Source organism: Ovis canadensis, chromosome 6, assembly GCF_042477335.2.
Source record: "Ovis canadensis isolate MfBH-ARS-UI-01 breed Bighorn chromosome 6, ARS-UI_OviCan_v2, whole genome shotgun sequence".
Taxonomy (NCBI): Eukaryota; Metazoa; Chordata; class Mammalia; order Artiodactyla; family Bovidae; genus Ovis; species Ovis canadensis.
Genome location: NC_091250.1, coordinates 99,930,442 through 99,954,382, shown reverse-complemented (window position 1 = coordinate 99,954,382; position 23,941 = coordinate 99,930,442). Strand labels below are relative to the sequence as shown.

The following is a 23,941-nucleotide window of genomic DNA, read 5'->3' as shown; positions in this document are numbered from 1 at the left end:
AGTGAAAGTGAAGTGTCTCAGTCGTGTCCAACTCCTAGCGACCCCATGGACTGCAGCCGACCAGGCTTCTCCATCCATGGGATTTTCCAGGCAAGAGTACTGGAGTGGGTTGCCATTGCCTTCTCCCATTATTTGCCTAAGTAGTCTTAAAAATAATTGATGAAGACAAGTGTGAAAAACGTATTTTTTTAATGCAGTTCTTAGACTGTGAACACAAAAAAAGAATTCATGCCCTCTGCTTAGTAGAGCATGAAAGTGTTGTTCTTGTTGCCAGTTCATTTCTTTCATTAATTTAGCAGATAGGTTTTGTGTGTCTGTTATGTGCCAGGCCCTGTTAGTCACTGGGGATACAGTAGCAAATAAGGTAGGCTCTGTCCTAAGGAATCTACAATCTCCTAGAAAAAATAGGCAAATAAATAGTGAAAATACACTGTGATAATTGTTATAATAAATTGAATGTGTAGTGTTAGATGCACAGAAAGATGATCCAACACTGTCTTAAAGAAACTTAGGGGCATCAGGGGAAGCATCATGGGGAAAGTAACATGCAGTTTGAGACCTGAGGACAAGGAGTTATTCAGGCGTATTGGGGAAGAGGAATATTCCAGAAAAGTGTCTTAGCAGCCGAAGAGAGTATACCATGTTTGGAGAACTGAAAGCCTTTAGTACACCTGGAACATGGAGTGTGATGGTAGAGTGACAAAAATGAGACTGGAGAGCTGAGCAGAGACTAGATTATGAACAGCTTTGTGATTAATGGAGTCTCGACTTTATCATAAGGGAAATACAAAACCAACCAGAGTTTTTAAAGCCGGGAAATGATTTGACTGGATTTGTATTCAAAAATTGAAATTCATGCCGTCTTTTTTAGTTGAAAGTTGATAGATAATACTTAAAGCTGAAAAATCAAGAAATAAAGTACAAACATGTTTATTGAGAAATATAGGGGGTAAATATTAGAAGAAATAACTGAAAGAATTGAGGATGGCTGTTCTTAGGGCTTGGGAATTGGGTTATGGAAGAGTTAGGCCAGGAACTGATTTTTTTCTCTCCCTGTAAGACTTGTAGAATGATTTGCCCTTCTTAGTCTACATTCAGTGTATCATAGTGGTTAAGAATATGGATGCTAAGGCCAGACTGCCTGGGCTGAATCTTGCTTCCACTATTTATCAGCTGCTTAATTTCTCTGTGCTTAGGTTTTCCTCTCTGTAAAAATGAGAATAATAATAGAATTTCTGTAGTTTTATGAGGACTAATGAGTTAATACAAATAAAACTGTGGTGCATAATAAACGCTGAGTGTTAGCTGTTATTCTCACTCGTTAGCATGTTCAGGTACTAATACATAAGGAGAATAGACAAATTTGCAATCATAGTGGGCCATTTTTTAAATGTTACTTTTAGTAATCAAGAAAACAGGCAAACAAAGTCTGAACAAGTATAGATCTCATCAACATGATTATTAAGATTACTCTAATGCACATGTAAGGAGTATTGTATGTTAACAACTGTAGGGTACATATTCCTTTCAAGAATGGAACATTTGTAAAATTGACCAAAGAAATTCTCAAATATTAAAGTGTGAAATTATGTAGATTGTGATGTCTATTCACAATGCATTTAAACTAGAAGTCAACACAAAATATAATTGTAAAATTCCTCATAAAATTAGAAATTTAAAAATATACTACAGGTGAATCCATAAGTCAGAAAAAGAATCATAACTAAAATTAAGAATAATCATTTAAAGTACTATGGATCAAAATTTGGTATACTTTTTAAAATCACTTAAAGTTTTACATGTGTATTTTAGAGAAGAATATCTAAAAGCTAAAGGAGTTTTTATTTCAAGAAACTCAAAGAAAAAGAGAAGTAGAATTATTAGAATAGGAAACATTTCAAAAGCTAAGTGCACAGGCAGCAGCCAGGGGCTAGCCCCAAAAGCAGGCTAAAGATCAGGCCTGCTGTGTTAACTTTTTTCAGCACATTCAGTTCAGTTCAGTCGCTCAGTTGTGTCCGACTCTTTGCAATCCCATGGAATGCAGCACTCCAGGCTTCCCTGTCCATCACCAACTTCTGGAGCTTACTCAAATGCATATACATTCAGTCGGTGATGCCATCCAACCATTGCATCCTCTGTCCTTCCTTTGTCTCCTGCCTTCAATCTTTCCCAGAATCAGGGTCTTTTCAGATCGGTCAGTTTTTCACAGCAGATGGCCAGAGTATTGGAGTTTCAGCTTCAGCATCAGTCCTTCCAATGAATACTCAGGACTGATTTCCTGTAGGATGGACTGGTTGGATCTTCTTTCTGTCCAGGAGACTCTTAAGAGTCTTCTCCAGCACCACAATTCAAAAGCATCAGTTCTTTGGCACTCAGTTTTCTTTATAGTCCAACTCTCACATCCCTACATGACTACTGGAAAAACCATGCCTTTGACTATATGGACCTTTGTTGGCAAAGTAATGTCTCTGCTTTTCAATTTGCTGTCTGTGTTGGTCATAGCTTTCTTCCAAGAAACAAATGTCTTTTAATTTCATGGCTGCAGTCACCATCTGCAGTGACTTTGCAGCCCAGAAAAGTAGTCTCTCACTGTTTCCATTGTTTTCCCATCTATTTGCCATGGAGTGATAGCACCAGATGCCATGATCTTAGTTTTCTGAATGTGAAGTTTTGAGCCAACTTTTTCCACTCTCCTCTTTCACTTTCATCAAGAGACTCTTTAGTTCTTTGCTTTCTGCCATAAGGGTGGTGTCATCTGCGTATCTGAGGTTATTGATATTTCTCCTGACAGTCTTGATTCCAGCTTGTGCTTCATCCAGCCCAGCATTTTTCATGATGTACTCTGCATATAAGTTAAATAAACAGGGTGACAATATACATCCTTGATGTACTCCTTTCTTGGTTTGGAACCAGTCTGTTGTTCCGTGTCCAGTTCTAACTGTAGCTTCTTGACCTGCATACCAGTTTCTCAGGAGGCAGGTCAGGTGCTCTGGTATTCCCATCTATTGAAGAATTTTCCACAGTTTATTGTAATCCACACAATCAAAGACTTTGGCATAGCCAGTAAAGCAGACACAGATGTTTTTCTGGATCTGTCTTGCTTTTTTGATGATCCAGCAGATGTTGGCAATTTGATCTCTGGTTCCTGTGCCTTTTCTAATCCAGTTTGAACATCTGGAAGTTCACAGTTCATGTATTGTTGAAGCCTGGCTTGGAGAATTATTTTGAGCATTACTTTGCTAGCATGTGAAATGAATGCAATTGTGAGCATTTTTGAGCATTCTTTGGCATTGCCTTTCTTTGGGATAGGAATGAAAACTGACCTTTTCCAGTTCTGTGGCCACTACTGAGTTTTCCAAATTTGTTGGCATATTGAGTGCAGCACTTTCACATTGAGTTTCACACTGAATTTTCTTATTGAGTTTCAGCACACTAAGGATGTGAAAATTTGGGGACTTTGATACATTGCCAAGCAGGATGTCAACTGATAAATCCACTTTGGAAATTATTCTGGTATTATCTAATAGTTAACTTTGCATTTTCTTTCATCAGTATATGCTAGAGAAACTACTACATGTGTACCATGAGACATATATAAGTGTACTCATAGTCTTCTTATTGGTAACTGTCCAAAACTGTAGAATTGCTAAATTATGGTATATCACAATAGAATAGTATAATACAAAGAATACAGTATGAAGTGAAAATAAACAGCTACCTTGATATGAATAACTCTCATAAGTATTCAAAATGACCCAGTTTATATAAAGTTCCAAAACAGACAAACGTTAAATATATTGTTTAGGGGTACAGAAATAAAGGTTGTAAGACACTATAATATACTTTTCCATATATACTATGTAAATGTTCAATAAATATTTCATAAATAAATGAATCAGTTTTATCTCTGAAGCAAAAATGGTGAATATCAATTTAAAAAGTCTAATAGAGAATGGACTGTGATTGCCATGATGAAGGGATGGATTGGAAGTTTGGGATTAGCAGATGCAATCTATTATATACAGAATGGTTAAACACAAGTTCATATTGTAGAGCACAGAGAACGATATTCAGTATCCTGTAATAAAGCATAATGGAAAAGAATATGTAACTGAATCACTTTGCTGTATAGCGGAAACTAACATTGTAAATTAACTATACTTTAATAAAATAAATTTTTAAAAATAAAAGTCTAGTAGATTTTATTATTCATTGTAGGGAATAAGGATGGAAATAATAATAATAGCTTGTGTTTATAAAGTTTCTTCTTACTGGACAGGTGACCCCATTTCAGGCATTTATATTGAATATCAATAGCTGAATATAGATATTAAACGAACATACCTTAAACCAGCATGTGTGTGTGTGTGTGTGTGTGTGTGAGAGAGAGAGAATTCCAAAAGAAATACTTATAACCCAAGGAGTTCTGGAATTATTTATTTATACTGAACTCATCTTTCTGAATGATTCTGGTAAGAATCCATTGGCATGCTCCTGTCTTCGGAAAGTAGTATAAAATCGTTTATCAATGTTCTTTGAAATAAACTATTGACTTTGTTACTATATCTGACATTTTTTTAATTGCCAACGTGTATTTTTTGAAATTCCCATTTTGATACTAGGGGCTTCCCAGGTGGCTCATCGGTAAAGAATCTGCTTGCTAACGCTGATGAGATTCAGTCTCTGGGTCAGGAAGATCTCCTGGAAAAGGAAATAGCAAAAAAAAAAAAAAAAGGAAATGGCAACCCACTCCAGAGCCTGGAAGGCTACAGACCAAAGGGTTGCAAAGAGTCAAACACAACTTAGTGACTAAATAGCAGCAGCAGTAGCATTCTAATATTAGCTTGTGGCTATTAGGATGGATGACTTAATAAAGTCCTTTATATAATTTGTCAGCTTTTATATTTAAAATAATGTTTGAAAACTGCTCAACTTTAAGTCATCTAAATTCCAAGGAAGGAAACAATTTTTTGCCTGATAAATCCTTTTTGTGGTGAAAGGCTTCAGGTGGAAGTGAGAAACTCAAATGCTTGTAGTGGCCACAGAGGTGATAAATGAGAGAAGAAGGATGGAAACTTTGCCAAGTCTAGAGCACATAGTCCTCCCTCACTGAACAGGGCAGCTCCTACTCAGCTCTGTAGCCATGAAGGTATATGGGTTATGGTGCCAAATCTAATTTATCAAAATATGTATTTGGCAGTTAATTGAGGAATTCTAAGTATTGTGCAAGTGATCCAAAAAAAGTCTGTGGGCAGAATCTAGCCACCAGGGTGTTAGCTTGCAAATAACTATAAAAGGATATACAATTTTGGTGAAATAATTTGTTTTTGTTGTGTTTTACATGTAGTCGGCAGAGGTATGTTCTTGGAGACACAGCAATGCAGAAGATGGCCAAGTCTCATGTTTTCTTAAGTGGTATGGGTGGTCTTGGTTTGGAAATTGGTAAGTAGTATTTTTGTTCATAATTTTATATGATGCTTTTGAGCAACATAATTTAAATAATTTAATTCCTCTCCCATGTATTATTTTCTGTAAAAGAAGTTAGATCCAAAATCTTGATCCGATTCAGTTTTTATTTGTTTATTTATTTTTTTGGCAAGACTGTTTCACGTTCTTGCATGAGAAACCAGTTATGACTCTCTTGCTTCTCTTTTGATGTTGTTAATAGCTGTTAATGATCTTTCTCTGTATCTATTAATTCATTATGGTAGAGAGCACACACATATTCATAACAGCATGTCTGGAAGTATACACTGAAATTTTAAAGAGTGATTATCTCAGTGTGGTTTGATTATGGAAATCAAATTTTATTTTTATTCCTTTTTCTTCATCTCTATTTTCTAAGAAACTGAAATTTTTAAAGTAGTAAAACAGTTAAAATTAGTCAGAGATATGAACAGACTCCATGAAGACATATCTAATATACAATTCCTAATATTAAGCTATTCCTTTTTTTTCCTTCATTTTAGCAAAGAATCTTGTCCTTGCAGGGATTAAGGTAAGCGGGTAAATGTTCTTGATAAGAAGAATTGCTTATGAACTCTTCTTTTTTTTCCCTCATCGGTAGTGATAATATTATTTACACTTTGGCTTAATTATTGCTTCTTCATTTAGTAGAAAAATTGTCTTAATTCTCTATTTTCCTTTTTTAATAATACTTTTTATTATAGAAAATTTCAAAATTATACTAAAAAAAAGAGAATAGTTTTAGCTAACCCTATGTACACATCTCGTATATGCAGTTATCAGCTCATAGAGAAATTTGTTTCATGTATCTCGTTCCCCACTGCCCCCTAACTGCCCAGTTATTTTGATATAAATCTCAGAAATCTTATGTTATTCTTAAATTACTTTAGTATATAGCTCAAAAATATAAGGGTGTTTTTTTAAAACAACCACAATATTACTTTCACACCTAAAAATGTTAACAGTTTTTAAATATCATTGTTATCTTCAAACAAAACTTAGCAATTTGAACTACAGCATTTATATCACTTTCTTTGGGTCAGGAATTAGATGTACTTTTGCTAATACCTCTGGTTGAGCGTCTCCCACAAAGCTCCAGTCAACATATTGGCAGGGCCTGTAGTCATCTTGATGCTGGGGAAAGGGTCTGCTTCCCAAGCTCGCTCACATAGTTATTGGCAGGATTCAGTGACAAGGATGTGCCAGTTCACATTCCCACCTCAGTTCCTTGCTGGCTATTAGGTCACCATCAGTTCCTTGCCATGTGGCCCTCGCCATAGGGCAGCTCACAGTATGGCAGCTTGTTTCATCAGAGTAAGCAAGCAAAAGATAAGAAGAGAAATGTGCCAGGTCTTTTGTAACCTAATCTCAGAAGTGACATTCCATCACCTATGCTATAGTCATCAAAAGCAAGTCACTTAGGAGATGGGATAGCACAAAGGCCTGAATATCAAGAGGTATGAATCATTGGGGCTATCATAGAAGACTACCATAATTATTAAGTATCTAGTTAGAGTTCATATTTTCCTTTCTTTTATTTGATTTGTTCTAATCCGCATCCAGGTAAAGCCCATATACTGAACTTGGTTTCTTTTAATCAGTAGATCTTCCTACCCTGATTTTTTTTCCTTCCTTGCAATTTACTGGTTAAAAAATCAGGTCATTTATCACATCTACCTCCATATTTATATATTTGTGTGTCTTCTCTTACTATAACAATTTGAGTCTTAATGACATGAACCTGATTACTTATTTGCTTTACCCTATATTATATTCTGGGCTTCCCTTGTGGCTCAGCTGGTAAAGAATCCGCCTGCAATCCAGCAGACCTGGGTTTGATCCCAGGGTTGGGAAGACCCCCTGGAGAAGGGAAAGGCTAACCACTCCAGTATTCTGGCCTGGAGAATTCCATGGATTGCATAGTCTCTGGGGTTGCAAAGAGTCAGACAAGACTGAGAGAATTTCACTTTCATATTATATTCTGCTTGTCTGTGACATAGCTATAGAATAACAATTCCAGCATTATTAATATCAATGTGATTATTGAAAACAGTTTAAGGTGAGTTTTTTTTTTTATCCCTAGTATCCCATCTGGATTTGACAGACAGATTAATTGCTTTCTTAAGTCATGTTAATTCTTTTGTGTAGTTATGCAACAAATTCAAATAGATAGTTTTGCCCATTTATTCATCTTTCTTGGGATCTTTAGGGATTGCTTTTTTAGTTTGATTTAGTTTACTATTATATGAGAAATAATGCAAAGTCAATTTATAAAGCAAAGTATGTTCAAGTAAGTCTATCTTCTCTCTACCCTATTTTGTCCTTTGTGTATTAGGTCACCTTCTTTTTAATCTCTTTTTAAATATAAGCAAATGCATGTACATAGACATGCAAATCTGTACATGTGTGTTTGCACATTTATCCTCACCTGCCTTTCATAGATAAAGTACCGTACTTACTTCTACCTACCTTTTTACCACATATCAGCATATCCTGGTTTTACTCCATAGTGATTTTTTTTCATTATTTTTTAATAACTATGGATATACATTGTGTAGATGTATCATACATAATTATACATAGTTCTTCATTGGTAGACATTTTTATCATTTCCAGTCTTTTGCTATTACAAATAGTGCTACAGCTACCGCTCTTGTGTGTGTGTGTGTGTGTGTGTGTGTATTTATATGTATATATATATATCTTTGTATTTTTTTCCAGTGTGTCTTTGTGATAGATTCTTTTTTTGTGTGTGTGATAGATTCTTAACAGTAGGATTGCTATATCAAAAGAGAAATGCCCTTGTCATTATGCTAAAGATTGCCAGATTTTTTTCATTGAGGTTTTGTGCTACTTCACATTCCCACCAGTAATGCCTGATTCACTTCACTCCCACCCGTAGAGTATATTGTCAAACTTTTAGATTTATGCCATGCTGATGAATGAGAAAAGGTGTTTCATTCTTGAGCAAGGTTGAACATGCTTAAATATTTTGATGGCTCCTACATATTTCTATTTTGGGATACCCTGTGTCCATATTTGTGGCTTATAATATAAGTTTAAAATATCTTTTTTCCAGTTAGTATCTTTCTTACTTTAAACATGACCATTTGGAAAAGTTTATTTATGTGATTTTAAAGTCAACTAAGGTTCAGTACTATCTGTAAAATACATACATACACACCCAACAGCAAACATATAGTAAGTTTATATGGAATTACAATATGACCATCATGTTAATTATTATTGACTTAATTGAGAATTGTTATTGATAAATGTCATAGTGGAAAGTATTGTTAATTCTTATTGTCATTAGTATACAGCTATTAATAGCTAAAGAATATGGTTATATAAATGTCTTTGTAACTTGGAATTACAGTTTTACTATTTTAAGTAATCAAAACCCTGCTTTTAAGATTTATCTTAAAAAAAAAAAGATTTATCTTAGCTCATTTCACAGTTGAATAATGAAGGTATATTCAAGTTAATATAACATTGATCTCTGCAAAAAAATAATATACTGGCATTAAAATAATATGTTGTGTTTATAAAAGAAATAATAGTAATAAAATAGTTTTTCCATGATCTTTTCTGGATTTGTAGATGTCTATAGTCATATTATCTGACTGTAGACATGAATGGATCTAACTGGATTTTAATTACTTTCTCTGGTCTAATTACATAGGCTAATAGTTCCAATCCAGTATAAATAATATTGGAGATAGTGAGCATCCTTGATTTACTCCTGACTTTAACAGATATTTTTCTCCTTTTTGAAGGCACTTACAATTCATGATACAGAAAAATGCCAAGCATGGGATCTAGGAACCAACTTCTTTCTCTGTGAAGATGATGTTGTTAATATAAGAAACAGGTGAAAATAGATATTTTGATGTGTTATCATAGGATTTTTTTTTAATGTTGCAGTTACTTAGAACATTTTCTGAATCTAGAATACCAATTCAGTCTTAGCTATTTAACTCATCACCATAAATTCACTCTACCATAGACAAATAAGTACTGACATGTAAATATTTATGTTTGTCAAAATTTTAATATTGTCACATTGCTACTTAGGAATGAATTTCTTTGAGATTGTTAAAGTAAGTCCTTATTATTGCTCAGTCATTAAGAGACTGAAGGAGCATTGGCCTATAAGAGTATGTACATTTTGAGATTGTGTGACTTCCTCTGGAATATGACAGTGTGCTACATCTTAAGATTATATAGTATAATTAACCCTTAGCTTCTTTCTTCCTCTCCAGTTTAAAATTCCCATTGAAATTTTGTAACATTTAGGTTTCTCTAATGTCTTCAAAGTGTCCAAATTTGAAAAATTGAATGTGTTTATTGAACAAAAGAGTAGTAAAATTCTTTTTTCTTTTTTGTGTGTATGTGTTTTGTTTTTTTTAGGGCTGAAGCTGTACTTCAACATATTGCAGAATTAAATCCATATGTTCATGTCACATCATCTTCTATTCCTTTAAATGAAACCACAGATCTCTCCTTCTTAGATAAATACCAGGTTAGTACTCCATGTTATATTATGGATGTTATTGACAGATTCCAAGGTTAAAGGTTGGCTTAAAGCTCAACATTCAGAAAACCAAGATCATGCCATCTGGTCCCATCACTTCATGGGAAATAGATGGTGAACCAGTGGAAACAGTGAGAGATTTTATTTTGGGGGGCTCCAAAATCACTATTGGTGGTGACTGCAGCCATGAAATTAAAAGACGCTTACTCCTTGAAGGAAAGTTATGACCAACTAGACAGCATATTAAAAAGCAGAGACATTACTTTGCCAACAAAGGTCCGTCTAGTCAAGGCTATGGTTTTTCCAGTAGTCATGTATGGATGTGAGAGTTGCACTATAAAGAAAGCCGAGCGCAGAAGAATTGACACTTTTCAGCTGTGGTGTTGGAGAAGACTCTTAATGAGTCCCTTGGACTGCAAGGAGATCCAACAAGTCCATCCTAAAGGAGATCAGTCCTGAGTATTCATTGGAAGGACTGATGTTGAAGCTGAAACTCCAATACTTTGGCCACCTGATGTGAAGAACTGACTCATTTGAAAAGACTCTGATGCTGGGAAAGATTGAAGTCAGGAGGAGAAGCAGGCAACAGAGGATGAGATGGTTGGATGGCATCACCGACTCAGTGGACATGAGTTTGCGTAAACTCCAGGAGTTGGTGATGGACAGGGAGGCCTGGCGTGCTGCAGTCCATGGGGTCGCAAAGAGGCGGACACAACTGAGCAACTGAACTGAACTGAAGGCAAATCATTAAGTATTAATAAAGTACTGATTTAATATAGTCTATTAAGTAGATCAAAAAATTCAGGTTAAAAGACTTAGAATAATACCTTTAAAGTGCTTTGTTTTAGGGCAATGACCTAAAAATTACAAAGCAATTATATCAGTCAGCTATTTTTGCAGTAACGTGCATGAGAAACCACAAATTCAGTGGTTTATAGCAGCATGCATTTCTTTCTCATGCTTCTGATGTCAGTTGGAATTCAGCTGTTCTAGCTATACTTGAACTCCTCCACAGTCTGAGTCCTGGTCCATGAACCTCTCTTCGGGGACCAGGAGGCTACCTGAGACATGGTCTCATACCAGTAGCAGAAATACAAAGGAGCAAGTGCCACTTTCCAAGCACATTTCAAACCTCTGTTTGTGTTGCTTCCATTAATATTTCATTGACAGAGCAGGTCACATGGTCAAGTCCAAAGTAAAGGAGCAGGAAAGCACTCTCTACTCTTCCTAAGGCCATAGGCAAAGAGTAATATATAGCCCAGGTACCTAGAAGTAAATAATATGGATCAACAGTTCAGTCTTCGTTAGGTAACAAATAAAAACAAAAATTCTCAACACCTGGGATGTTCTGAAAGTGACTGCATTTTTTCCTGTGATATTATGATACCCATTGTCTAAGAAAAAGCACTCCTGTGTTTCTTAAGATCTCAAAACTTCTGACACTTGTGTGACTATATATTTATGCGTTTTCTCCACACACCAGGCAATTTTCCAACTCTGGACACCTAGCTTGGTGTCCTTCAGTTCAATTCAGTCCTGACACTCTGTCTGGAGAAGATAGTGTCAGATCCCACAGGTTAAGGACTCAGTCCTATAAGAACCCACATCCTCAAGCCCTTTTCTGATGCCAGTTGCAAGTTCAGGTTGTTACATGTGCTTCTCAGAGCTGGCTATGAATCAGATGTTTTCACAATCCCCTCCTTAGGTTCAGTTAGTTTACTAAAGCAGCACACAAACTCAGAAAAACAGTTTACTTACTAGATTACGAGTTTATTGTATTATAAAAGACGGTGACTCAGGAACAGCCAGGTAGAAGAGATGCATAGGTTAGGGGATGGGGGGTGGGTACAAGGGGTGCCATGTTTCCATGGCCTCTCCAGTATGCCACCTTCCCAGTACCTCCACGTGTTGAATCCCCTGGTTCAAGGATTTTTATGGAGGCTTTATTATGTAAGCAAAAATGATTAATAGTATACATTGGCCATTGGTGATTAAGTCAGTTTCCAGCACAAGAGGTCTGGGAGATAGGACTAAAGGTTCTAAACCTCACAGCCTAAGGTTGGTTCCCCTAACAACCAGCCCCCATCCTTAGGGGCTTCCCAAAAGTCAACTCATTAACATAAACTCAGGTGTGTCTGAAAGGGCTTGTTACGAGAAACAAGACATTTACTTCACCTTTTTCACTGTGAAGATGTGTCCCAAAGGACAAAACTAAATATTATAACGAAAGATGCCCCTGAGCTCTTATATAGGAAATCACAAGAGTAGTAGCAACTATGTGCTAGAAACCTTGAATGAAGACAAAATATGTATTTCTTATTATAATGACAGTATCACACCCACTTAAAGATCATTGTAGATGTCCATTCTTGGTTGGAAAACATGAAATCCATCCTGCTACAGAGATATTTAATAGACTGTCTACAGTAGAATTACTTAATAGACTTCTTTTTCAGTGATTACATGAGGTCAAAATTGTATAAGGGAAATGCTCAGAGACCAAAATTGAATAGGTAATTAAAAGGAAACCAGTTAACTGTGGCTGTGTTCACTTTCTGGACAGAGTTTGCTTGTCTCAGTTACCACGTTTCTTGGGGATTGGGAATGGTCACACAGAAACTAGATAAAAATTTGTCTGTATGAGATACGATATATAATTGAGCCGTACCACCTCTTTCTAACTCTCTGGAACCTCAGAAAGCTAAACCCTTAATGAAAAGGTGTATGAGAACAATCTTTGACCATCAGAATAGGAAATTTGTCCATTTTCTCTTATTGGTGTTTAGTCACTAGGTCATGCCAACTCTTTAAAACTCCATGGACTGCAGCATGCCAGGTTCCTCTTGTCTTCTACTATGTCCCAGGGTTTTCTCGAATTCATGTTCATTGAGTCAGTGATAGTATCTAACCAACTCATCCTCTGCTGCCACCACCTTCTTTTGCTTTCAATCTTTCCCAGCATCAATGTCTTTCCCACTGAGTTGGCTCTTTGCATCAGGTGGCCAAAGTATTGGAGCTTCAGCTTCAGCATCAGTCCTTCCAATGAATATTCAAGTTTGATTTCCTTTAGGATTGACTGGTTTGATCTCCTTGCTGTCCAAGGGACTTTCAAGACTCCTCTCCAACACCATAGTTTGAAAGCAACAGTTCTTTGGCACTCAGCCTTCTTTATGGTCCAGCTCTCACATCCATACATGACTACTGCAAAAACCATAGCTTTGATTATAAGGATCTTTGTGATACCTCTGCTTTTTAATACGCTGTCTAGGCTTGTCATAGCATTCCTTCCAAGGAGTAAGTATCTTAATTTCATGGCTGCAGTCACCATCTGCAGTGATTTTGGAGCCCAAGAAGAGAAAAATCTGTCACTGCTTCTACTTTTTCCCCTTCTGTTTGCCATGAAATGATGGGACCAGATGCCATGATCTTAGTTTTTTGAATGTTGAGTTTCATGCCAGTTTTTTCACTCTGCTCTTTGACCCTTGTCAAGAAGCTGTTTAGTTACTCTACACTTTTTGCCATTAGGGCAGAATAATCTGCATATATGAGGTTGTTGATATTTTCCCTGGCAGTCTTGATACCAGCTTGTGATTCATCCAGCCCAACATTTCACTTAATGTACTCTATATATGGGTTTCCCAAGTGGTGGTGGTGCTGCTGCTGCAGCTAAGTCACTTCAGTTGTGTCCAACTCTGTGCAACCCCAGAGATGACAGCCCATCAGGCTCCCCCATCCCTGGGATTCTCCAGGGAAGAACACTGGAGTGGGTTGTCATTTCCTTCTCCAATGCGTGAAAGTGAAGTCACTCAGTCGTGTCTGACTCCTAGTGACCCCATGAACTGCAGCCTACCAGGCTTCTCCGTCCATGGAATTTTCCAGGCAAGAGTACTGGAGTGGGTTGCCATTGCCTTCTCCCCCAAGTGGTGCAGTGGTAAAGAATTCTCCTAGCAATGCAGAGGATACCAGAGATGCAGATTTGATCCCTGGGTCAGGAAGATTCCCTTGGAGTAGGAAATGACAACCCACTCTAGTATTTTTGCCTGGAAAATTCCATGGACAGAGGATCCTGACAGGCTACAGTCCATGAGGTCTTAAAGAGTCAGACACAACTCAGCACATGAGCACAGCACATACTCTGCATATAAGTTAAATAAATAAGGTGACAGTATACAGCCTTGTCATACACCTTTCACGGTTTGGAACCAGTCAGTTTTTCCATTCCAATTCAAACTGTTGCATCTTGACCCACGTTCAGGTTTCTCAGAAGACAGGGAAGGTGGTCTGAAGCTCCCACCTCTTTAAGAATTTCCACGGTTTGTTGTGATTCACACAGAGCTCTCTGGAGCTCTCGATTAAAAAAAAAAAAAAAAAGATCTTCTCTGGGAGTTCTTAACCATAGGCATGCCCTCACATAAGTTTGATATGAACTTAAATTTCCCAAGCTGAGAACTTAATGTTAAAATGTAGTACTGAGCTGGTGATACACTGGAATGCCAGAAACAAAACTCAAAGATGTATCCTTTGAGTTATATGTGCTCAACCATATATCCTCAGGCATATATCCTCAACCAGGCCACAGTTTATTCTAATATGTAAAGCCCCTATGAGGCTATGTTCATAATACAAAATAATAAGACAGGAAAAAGTTCAGCGTGATCAAGAGTCAGTGACAATAGAGCTAAACCTCCAAGAATTTCAGATAATAGAATTATTGGATGGGGACTATAAAATGTTGAAATTAAATCTTATAAGAAGAGATTAAAAATACAATATGAAAATAAGATAGCAGTGAAAGCAGTTAGGCAGATACAACAAATAAAACTTTTTGAAATGGAAAAAATAGTCCTAAAAGTTAAAACATTTAATGAGTAGATTAAACAGTGCATATAAGAATTAATGGACTGAAGGATAGAGCTGAGGATATTTTTGAGACTACAGCACACTGAAAGAATATATGAAAGAGAAATATATCATTTTAAAGAGAAATATATCATTTAAAGAGAATATATCATTTCTAAAAATGATAGCTTGAGTAAAAAGCTCTAATTCATGGGGTTGGACTTCTGGAGAAAGGCTTATTCAAATAAACGGTGCTTGGGAATTTTCCAGCATTGGTGAAACACAGACCAGGCTCAGTAAGTACTGTTAGACTTAGTAAGTACTGAGTCTAATAAGATTTGATTTTACTGTATTTGAAAGCTAATAAGTTAGCCTGTTACAGTTTCATGGATGTTAGCAGAAAACATGAGATTCCTGGGTCAGAGACTAAGGACTTAATTACACCTGAGCTGGTAAGTGTGAGCATGACATTTGCCTTGTTTCCTCCTGCCTTCCTCCAGATCTCCCCTGTGATGTGCAGAGGGCTCAGTGCATGCCTGCACATGTGGTGGGTTCCTTTAGAAGAAAGAAACATTAAGCTAGGGGAACCTGCCTTTATAGCAAGCAATGAATAAGCTTGCTCTTTGTCCCAGAGGGAGACATTATCTCATTTTTCAAGTTTGCACCAGGCGAATGCAATCCTGAGAAACAACCCATGTAAAGAATGGTTAGAGCCTTGCATTCATGGCAATACCAAGTGGGAGAGCTATGAAGAATTACCTCTCTGTAGGAAGCATGTTGTATTCTAAGCTAGATAAAACTAAATCCATACCCAGATAGATATTGGTAGTGAAAGTGAGTTATTCATTTCCTGGAACAAGCATCAAGGAAAGCTCCAGACTGCGAGATTTGACCTGCTTAGGCCATTTTTGATAGATGATTGATGGTAATAAAATATTTTGGCCTTTCATGAGTTTTTCAGATATGATAAAATCTGATTATAAAACTTTCTTTGCTTATCTCACTGGGTGATGATAAAAAAGTAAGCATTGAAAATGATAATTTGCTGTCTTAAATAACAGGACTTGGTTGTTTCACTAGTAACACTGTCGTAAAACAAAAGATGTGTTGTAAGTCTGTGAATCTCTGAATAAAAGAAAGCTAAGCCAACTAATCTGCCTCTTGAGAAACCTATATGCAGGTCAAGAAGCAACAGTTAGAACTGGACATGGAACAACAGACTGGTTCCAATTGGAAAAGGAGTACATCAAGGCTGTATGTCACCTTGCTTATTTAACTTATATGCAGAGTACATCATGAGAAACGCTGGGCTGGAAGAAGCACAAGCTGGAATCAAGATTGCCGTGAAAAATATCAATAACCTCAGATATTCAGATGACACCACCCTTATGGCAGAAAGTGAAGAGGAACTAAAAAGCCTCTTGATGAAAGTGAAAGAGGAGAGTGAAATAGTTGGCTTAAAGCTCAACATTCAGAAAACAGTGAAAGAGGAGAGTGAAATAGTTGGCTTAAAGCTCAACATTCAGAAAACGAAGATCATGGCATCTGGTCCCATCACTTCATGGAAAATAGATGGGGAAACAGTATAAGACTTAATTTTTTTGGGTTCCAAAATCACTGCAGATGGTGATTGCAGCCATGAAATTAAAAGACGCTTACTCCTTGGAAGGAAAGTTATGACCAACCTAGATAGTATATTGAAGAGCAGAGACATTACTTTGCCAACAAAGGTGCGTCTAGTCAAGGCTATGGTTTTTCCAGTGGTCATGTATGGATGTGAGAGTTGGACTGTGAAGAAAGCTGAGTGCCGAAGAATTGATGCTTTTGAACTGTGGTGTTGGAGAAGACTCTTGAAAGTCCCTTGAACTGCAGGGAGATCCAACCAGTCCATTCTGAAGGAGATCAGCTCTGGGTGTTCTTTGGAAGGAATGATGCTAAAGCTGAAACTCCAATACTTTGGCCACCTCTTGTGAAGAGTTGACTCATTGGAAAAGACTCTGATGCTGGGAGAGATTGGGGGCAGGAAGAGAAGGGGACGACAGAGGATGAGATGGCTGGATGGCATCACCAACTCGATGGAAGTGAGTTTGAGTGAACTCCGGGAGTTGGTGATGGACAGGGAGGCCTGGCGTGCTGCAATTCATGGGGTTACAAAGAGTCGGACACGACTGAGCAACTGAACTGAACTGAAGCCAACTAATGTATCTTTTTAAAAACGTAACTGTTATCCGTTTAAACTAGCATTTAATTTATACTCTGATGAGTAGCTTAGCAGCTTCATGGCAGTAACAGATAAAGGAAAATCTCTAGATGCATATATACCATAGAGAATGCTAAGGTTTGCTTCTAATTATGAAGTCTGTACTGGTAATTGAATTCAGTGTGGGCAGGTTTTTCCCTGTATGTACTATGCCATTTTATGTAAGGGACTTGAATGTCTGCAGGTTTTGGTTCTGGAACCAGTCCCTCTGTAGGTACCTAAAGATGGCGGTATATGTTACATTCACTTTTGCTGTTCTATATCTCTGAAGGTGTTAACCTTAAAATGGAATACAGTAGATTAGTATTTTTTACAAAGAAAACAATGTATTTTTAGCAGAGTGCAAACTGGGATGTTTCTGAGTTAGAAGTTGTACGCTACCAAAATAATTGTTTATTTTCTAATCTTTAATTTCTTGTATCCTTCTCAACAGTGTGTAGTATTGACGGAGATGAAACTTTCATTGCAGAAGAAGATCAATGACTTCTGCCGCTCTCAGTGCCCTCCAATTAAGGTGATAATATCACTTAATAATGACACAGTTTACCAAAGGAAATGCACTTTCACTATTAGAATTTATAACTTTTCAGTGAATTGCATAAGAAACTTTTTACATGAGTAATATTTTTAATTTTGATTTTCAAAGTGTGGTCCAAGGACACTAAGGGTCCCTGAGACCCTTTCTCAGGGTCTGCAAAGTCAAACTATTCTCTTATGGGGTGCAGTAGAGTTTCCAGAGTCTACTTGATGGTGATATCATGGCTCTGACAGCTGAAGGAACGTGTGTTTATGTTGGCTTTTCTTTCTAACACAGTGATTATCAGTAGATATAACCCACATAAACAAAAGCTCATTGGATCGTCCATAATTTTTAAGAGCATGAAGGGATCATGAGACCAAAAAGAAAGAGAACTGTTAAATTGTTAAAGTAGAATAGAGGTGGCCAGACCTGTTAAGGGCTAATACAGTAAGTAGTCCAAGTGAGAGATGCTGGTGCCTTTTTCAAAAGAGATGAAAATAGAGATTGTGAGAAGTTGTTGAATTTGAAGCATCTTTTGTAAAAAAGACTAATGGATTGAGCCTGAATAAATGAGAGTTGTGAAGGAAAGAATGATCAAGAATGACTCTGAGATTTTTATCCAAAATAATTAGATAAGTAGTGATGACACTCAGAAGACTTGAAGGAGGTCTAGATGGGTCAAATCATAATCCATCCCCTGCAACTGAATACATACTACTAACTGCACTTCTTTGTTGGAGTCCTTTATTCCTTTGGAAAAAGGAAAATGCTATTTGTTCCTTTGAGATAGGCACTGAACTATCACCATACTGTATCAGATAGATGTGAAAATTTTTGGACTGTGGTATTTACATAGCATATATATGCACCTTATAGAACATTTGTGCCATGGTTCATAAATTATTAAGATGAATAAGATATACAGTAGTCATTAAACTTCGAACAGGACAGAGAAGTTTTATAAAGTAATTATCCTGCTGCTAAGTCACTTCAGTTGTATCCAACTCTGTGTGACCCCATAGATAGCATCCCACCAGGCTCCCTCGTCCCTGGGTGACCCCATGAACTGTAGCCCACCAGGCTCCTCTGTCCATGGGATTTTCCAGGCAAGAGTACTGGAGTGGGGTGCCATTGCCTTCTCCAATTATACTAGTTTACAAACTAAAATTTTTGTTTGTGTGATTGACACATTTATTCATAAAGTTTTTTTTGCAAAGAAAGAAATTGTTCTTGAGTTTGCCAACTTAAAAAAAAGTTTCTAGCTTTCTTCTGTTTCATGACTCATAAAGAATGCTGTAAATAGCTATTTCAGTAGTAAAGGCAGTGCATGATCAAGTAGAAGGTAATCTGTAAACCGTTTTATGACATTATCTGATAGGGAGTGTAAGTCATTTTAATGAGCTACATTCTTATGCCCAAATATAAATAGGCTAGTTTTTCTTGGAAAAATATCAGTTTATACAGTATCATGTGTGTTACAGATTAAGAATTTTTCTTTATTATCGGTATCTAAAAATAACTAAGCACAAGAACAATTTCTTTATATTTTCTTAGAACAGAGTGTGTGTGTGTGTGTGTGTGTATATATATAAAAATCACTTTCAAGAACACATTTATGACTGTGTTTAAGAATTTGGTTTTAACCTTTCCTGACTTTGATATGCTCTGTTCCTCAGTCCCTTTTCAGCTGATTCACTCTTAGCTTTTAGCTCTCTTTTGTTTTCCTCTAACTGTACCGCTTTTGGTGAATGGACACTCCATTCTGCTTTTCTAAAATGAAAAGCAAGAATTCACTGCTAGACTATTAAACCACAGTATCTCTTTCTTATATTCTGTGCTTGATTTTTAGGATAAGGCAGGAGTTTTTGTTATTTAAAAATTACAGAATGTCCAGTGATGTGCTGATGTTGCTTCTAGTTTTGTGACACTAATATCCAGTCCTAAATACGTAAACTCTTGATTCTGAAACCACTTTACAAATAATTTATCATATTTGTGATCACTTTATATCTCAAAGAATACGCTTAATTATAAATAAAATTGTCACCAGGGGGTCCAAAGATAGTTCAGTTTTTTTTTTCTTTATATAAATGAAATAAGCTTGAACTTATTTTTTCATTTCACAGTTCATCAGTGCAGATGTACATGGAATTTGGTCACGGTTGTTTTGTGATTTTGGTGATGAGTTTGAAGTTTTAGATACAACAGGAGAAGAACCAAAAGAAATTTTCATTTCAGATATAACGCAAGTATGATTATATATGTGTATTATTGTTTATGATTGATTTTAAGTTGATGTTTTAAAAAGGTAATATTAGCAAAATATTGTAATACACAGTCTTTGATTAAAATTGAAATTGGAATATTAAGAAAGTATTCTGGTTTCCATCTAACATTTAATAATTGGTAGATCAGCATTTGCTGATGTCATTAATTTTAATTTTGTTCTATGTCATGTTCCTATGGGACATTAATTGTGAGTCAGTGTTTACTGAACAGTTTATTGTGTCAGATAATAGATGTATTACATGTGCCATAAGTCACTTGGCCCAACACTCTTGACTCCAGGAAGATGGACACTTAAGTCATCACAGACAAAAGCTTTTCTAATTTGAAATATTTCTAAAACATTATTTGGAGGAGGATGAAACCTTAAGAGTTAATTAACTGTCAAATCAAAAGGTCTGAATTTTCTGTGTTCTCTTAATGTCATGCAAGCTTAATTTTTTATTACCTAAAAGAATTGGAGAAACTATTATGATCCACTTTTACTACTGTTTCCTTTTAGCCTAAATCCTAACTTTATTTGCACTCTTTATAATCAATTTATATTAAAGCTCAAAAGAAGCCAAGTACAAAGGAGTGAAAATATACTTTGAATAGTATTTGTGCTTCTGTCTTTATGCTTTATTTTTAAACCCAGTGTTAATGTTGGTATTCTCACCACTTTTTAAGGCAAATTCATTAAAAAGTCATTTTTTGTATCTGTTTGCTTACAGAATGGTTTGTTGTTCAGCCTTTTACCTTCTCTAGTTATTGTTAGTTTGTCCCTGAGAATATTATAAAGTTAGAATAAACTCCAAGGAATCTTGTATTGCACTGATATTTTCTTTTATTAAACAGTGCAGGAAATATGGAAACTAGCCATGAAAAATCTGAAAAATATCTTATAGTCTTCATTTAACTTATCTGCAAGTCATTTCTCCTTCTTAAGGTCCTTATGAATTCTATTATTCTTGTCTTATTCTTAACATGTCTATTATTCTATTATTAATAGTAAACCCACATTACCTTAATTTTTTCTACATGTTTGTGGTCTTAATTGTGTTTCTCAAATCATTAAACAGCAAGAGAATTTCTAGAATCTACACAATTATGACAGAGACAATAATAATTCCATTAGGTTTTATGTAAATTAAATCACTGTCACCTTATTTAAGCAATAGTTGGATTATATGCAGTTAGGAAATTTCTAGTTGTCTGCTGTATCTCATGCACCCTCTTAGATGAGATAAGCTAATTTCTTCTATTTTTACCTTATATTCAGGGCTATATACTATTTCTTTGATTTAAAGTGTTGTAGCTTTATACTGTTAATACCACTTTCCTAGCACTAAATTTCCATCCTTCATTCTTAGATTTCTTTTATTTTTAAAGTTAGACTCATCTTTTATGTACACAGTCTTTCATGTTGTTGTTATTGTTGTTCAGTCTGTAAGTCATGTCTGACTCTTCATGACCCCATGGACTGCAGCACACCAGGCCTCCTTCTCCTTCAGTGTTACCCAGAGTTTGGCCAAGTTCACATCCACTGAATCAGTGATACTGTCCAACCATCTCAGCCTCTGCTGCTCTCTTCTCCTCTTGCCCTCAATCTTTCCTAGCCTCAAGGTCTTTTCCAGTGAGTTGGCTTATTTTGTATCAAGTGGCCAAAGTACTGGAGCTTCAGCTTCAGCATCAGTCCTTCTGATGAGTTTTCAGGATTGATTTTCTTTATGACTGACTGGTCTGATCTCCTCAGTGTCCAAGGAACTCTCAAGGGTCTTCTGTAGCACCACAGTTTGAAAACATCAGTTCTTTGGTGCTCAGCCTTCTCTGCGGTTCAACTCTCACATCTGCCCATGGGAGACCATAGTTTTGATTGTACATCCCTTTGTTGGCAAAGTGATGTGTTTGATTTTGAATATACTGTCTAGGTTTGTCATGGCTTTCCTTCTGAGAAGCCAGTGTCTTCTAATTTCATGGCTGCAGTCACCATTCACCGTGATTTTGGAGCTCAAGAAGAGAAAATCTGTCACTGCTTCTACTTTTCCCCCTTCTATTTGCCATGAAGTGATGAGTCTTTAATAAATGACTTTAAAACATTCAGTCACTTTGAGTATTTTTTATATATCACAGGAATCCTTGAGTTTGTGAAATATTTGAACTGCTTGTGATATTTATTTCTGCTCAACATAGAAATTATAAACATTCATAATAAAATGATACGGTTGTCACTGTTTTGTGACAGTTCTTTAAATATTTGTGTTTATGATGGAAGGAGAAGAATGGCTTACAATTTTAGTTGTTTTGAGAATTTTATGATAACATGGTCCTTTTTATGTGAGATTTGGAATTTGTATAAAAAAGGACTATGTGAACTTGTTTTCACTCTTTATTTCTAGGCTAATCCTGGCATTGTCACTTGCCTTGAAAATCGTCCTCACAAACTTGAAACAGGACAGTTCCTAACATTTCGAGAAATTAATGGAATGACAGGCTTAAATGGATCCACACAACAAATAACTGGTAAGTTTATGTTTATTAATTTGTTTATACTTATTCATTATTCAGTGCATTTATAGTTCAGACACTCTACTTTTTGAGAACACACAATCAACTCAAAAGGGGTGATCCAGTTCTTCACCTCAAGACATTCAATCCAACTTGTTGTTCACTCGCTCAGTCATGTCCGACTCTTTGCAACCCCATGAACTGCAGCAACTGGGCTTCCCTGTTCTTCATCATCTCCTTGAGCTTGCTCAAACTTACGTCCATTGAGTCAGTGATGCCATCCAACCATCTCGTCCTCTGTCAACCCCTTCTCCTCCTGCCTTCAATCTTTCCCAGCATCAGGGTCTTTTCAAATGAGTCAGTGCTTCACATCAGGTGGCCAAGTATTAGAGCTTCAGCTTCAGCGTCAGTTCTTCCAATGAATATTCAAGGTTGATTTCATTTTGGATTGACTGGTTTGATCTCCTTGCAGTCCAAAGGACTGTCAAGAGTCTTGTCCGACACGTCAGTTCAAAAGCCTCAATTCTTTGGCATTCAGCTTTCTTTACAGTCCAACTCTCACATGCATACATGACTACTGGAAAAAACCTAACTTTGACTATATGGACCATTGTCAGCAAAGTAATGTTTGCTTTTTAACATGTCTAGGTCTGTCATGACTTTTCTTCCAAGGAGTCAGTTCAGTTCAGTTCAGTTCAGTCGCTCAGTCGTGTCCAACTCTTTGCGACCCCATGAATCGCAGCACGCCAGGCCTCCCTGTCCATCACCAACTCCCGGAGTTCACTCAGACTTAAACGTCCATTAAGTCAGTGATGCCATCCAGCCATCTCATCCTCTGTCATCCCCTTCTCCTGCCCCCAATCCCTCCCAGCATCAGTCTTGTCCAATGAGTCAGCTCTTCGCATGAGGTGGCCAAAGTACTGGAGTTTCAGCTTTAGCATCATTCCTTCCAAAGAACACCCAGAGCTGATCTCCTTCAGAATGGACTGGTTGGATCTCCTTGCAGTCCAAGGGACTCTCAAGAGTCTTCTCCAACACCACAGTTCAAAAGCATCAATTCTTCGGCACTCAGCTTTCTTCACAGTCCAACTCTCACATCCATACATGACCACTGGAAAAACCATAGCCTTGACTAGATGGACCTTTGTTGGCAAAGTAATGTCTCTGCTTTTCAATATGCTTTCTTGGTTGGTCATAACTTTCCTTCCAAGGAGTAAGCGTCTTTTAATTTCATGGCTGCAATCACCATCTGCAGTGATATTAGAGCCAAAAAAATAAAGTCTGACACTGTTTTCACTGTTTCCCCATCTATTTCCCATGAAGTGATGGGACCAGATGCCATGATCTTCATTTTCTGAATGTTGAGCTTTAAGCCAACTTTTTCGCTCTCCACTTTCACTTTCATCAAGAGGCTTTTTCACTTTCTGTCTTAAGGGTGGTGTCATCTGCATATCTGAGGTTATTGATATTTCTCCCGTAAGCATCTTTTAATATCATGGCTTCATTCACCATCTGCAGTGATTTTGGAGCCCAAGAAAACAACGTC

The 23,941-nt window shown here is 36.7% G+C and overlaps 1 protein-coding gene across 2 annotated transcripts in view; it reads left to right on the top strand.

Annotated features, from left to right (window-relative positions):
- Positions 1–23,941, top strand: part of UBA6 (ubiquitin like modifier activating enzyme 6) — a 95,981-nt gene that overhangs the window by 21,408 nt on the left and 50,632 nt on the right. For both annotated transcript variants that reach the window (XM_069594221.1, XM_069594220.1), the window contains exons 3-9: positions 5,348–5,442; positions 5,970–5,998; positions 9,246–9,340; positions 9,880–9,991; positions 17,536–17,616; positions 19,749–19,871; positions 22,287–22,410. In XM_069594221.1, the coding sequence (XP_069450322.1) occupies positions 5,348–5,442; positions 5,970–5,998; positions 9,246–9,340; positions 9,880–9,991; positions 17,536–17,616; positions 19,749–19,871; positions 22,287–22,410 (659 nt within the window). The remainder of the gene's footprint in view (positions 1–5,347; positions 5,443–5,969; positions 5,999–9,245; positions 9,341–9,879; positions 9,992–17,535; positions 17,617–19,748; positions 19,872–22,286; positions 22,411–23,941) is intronic.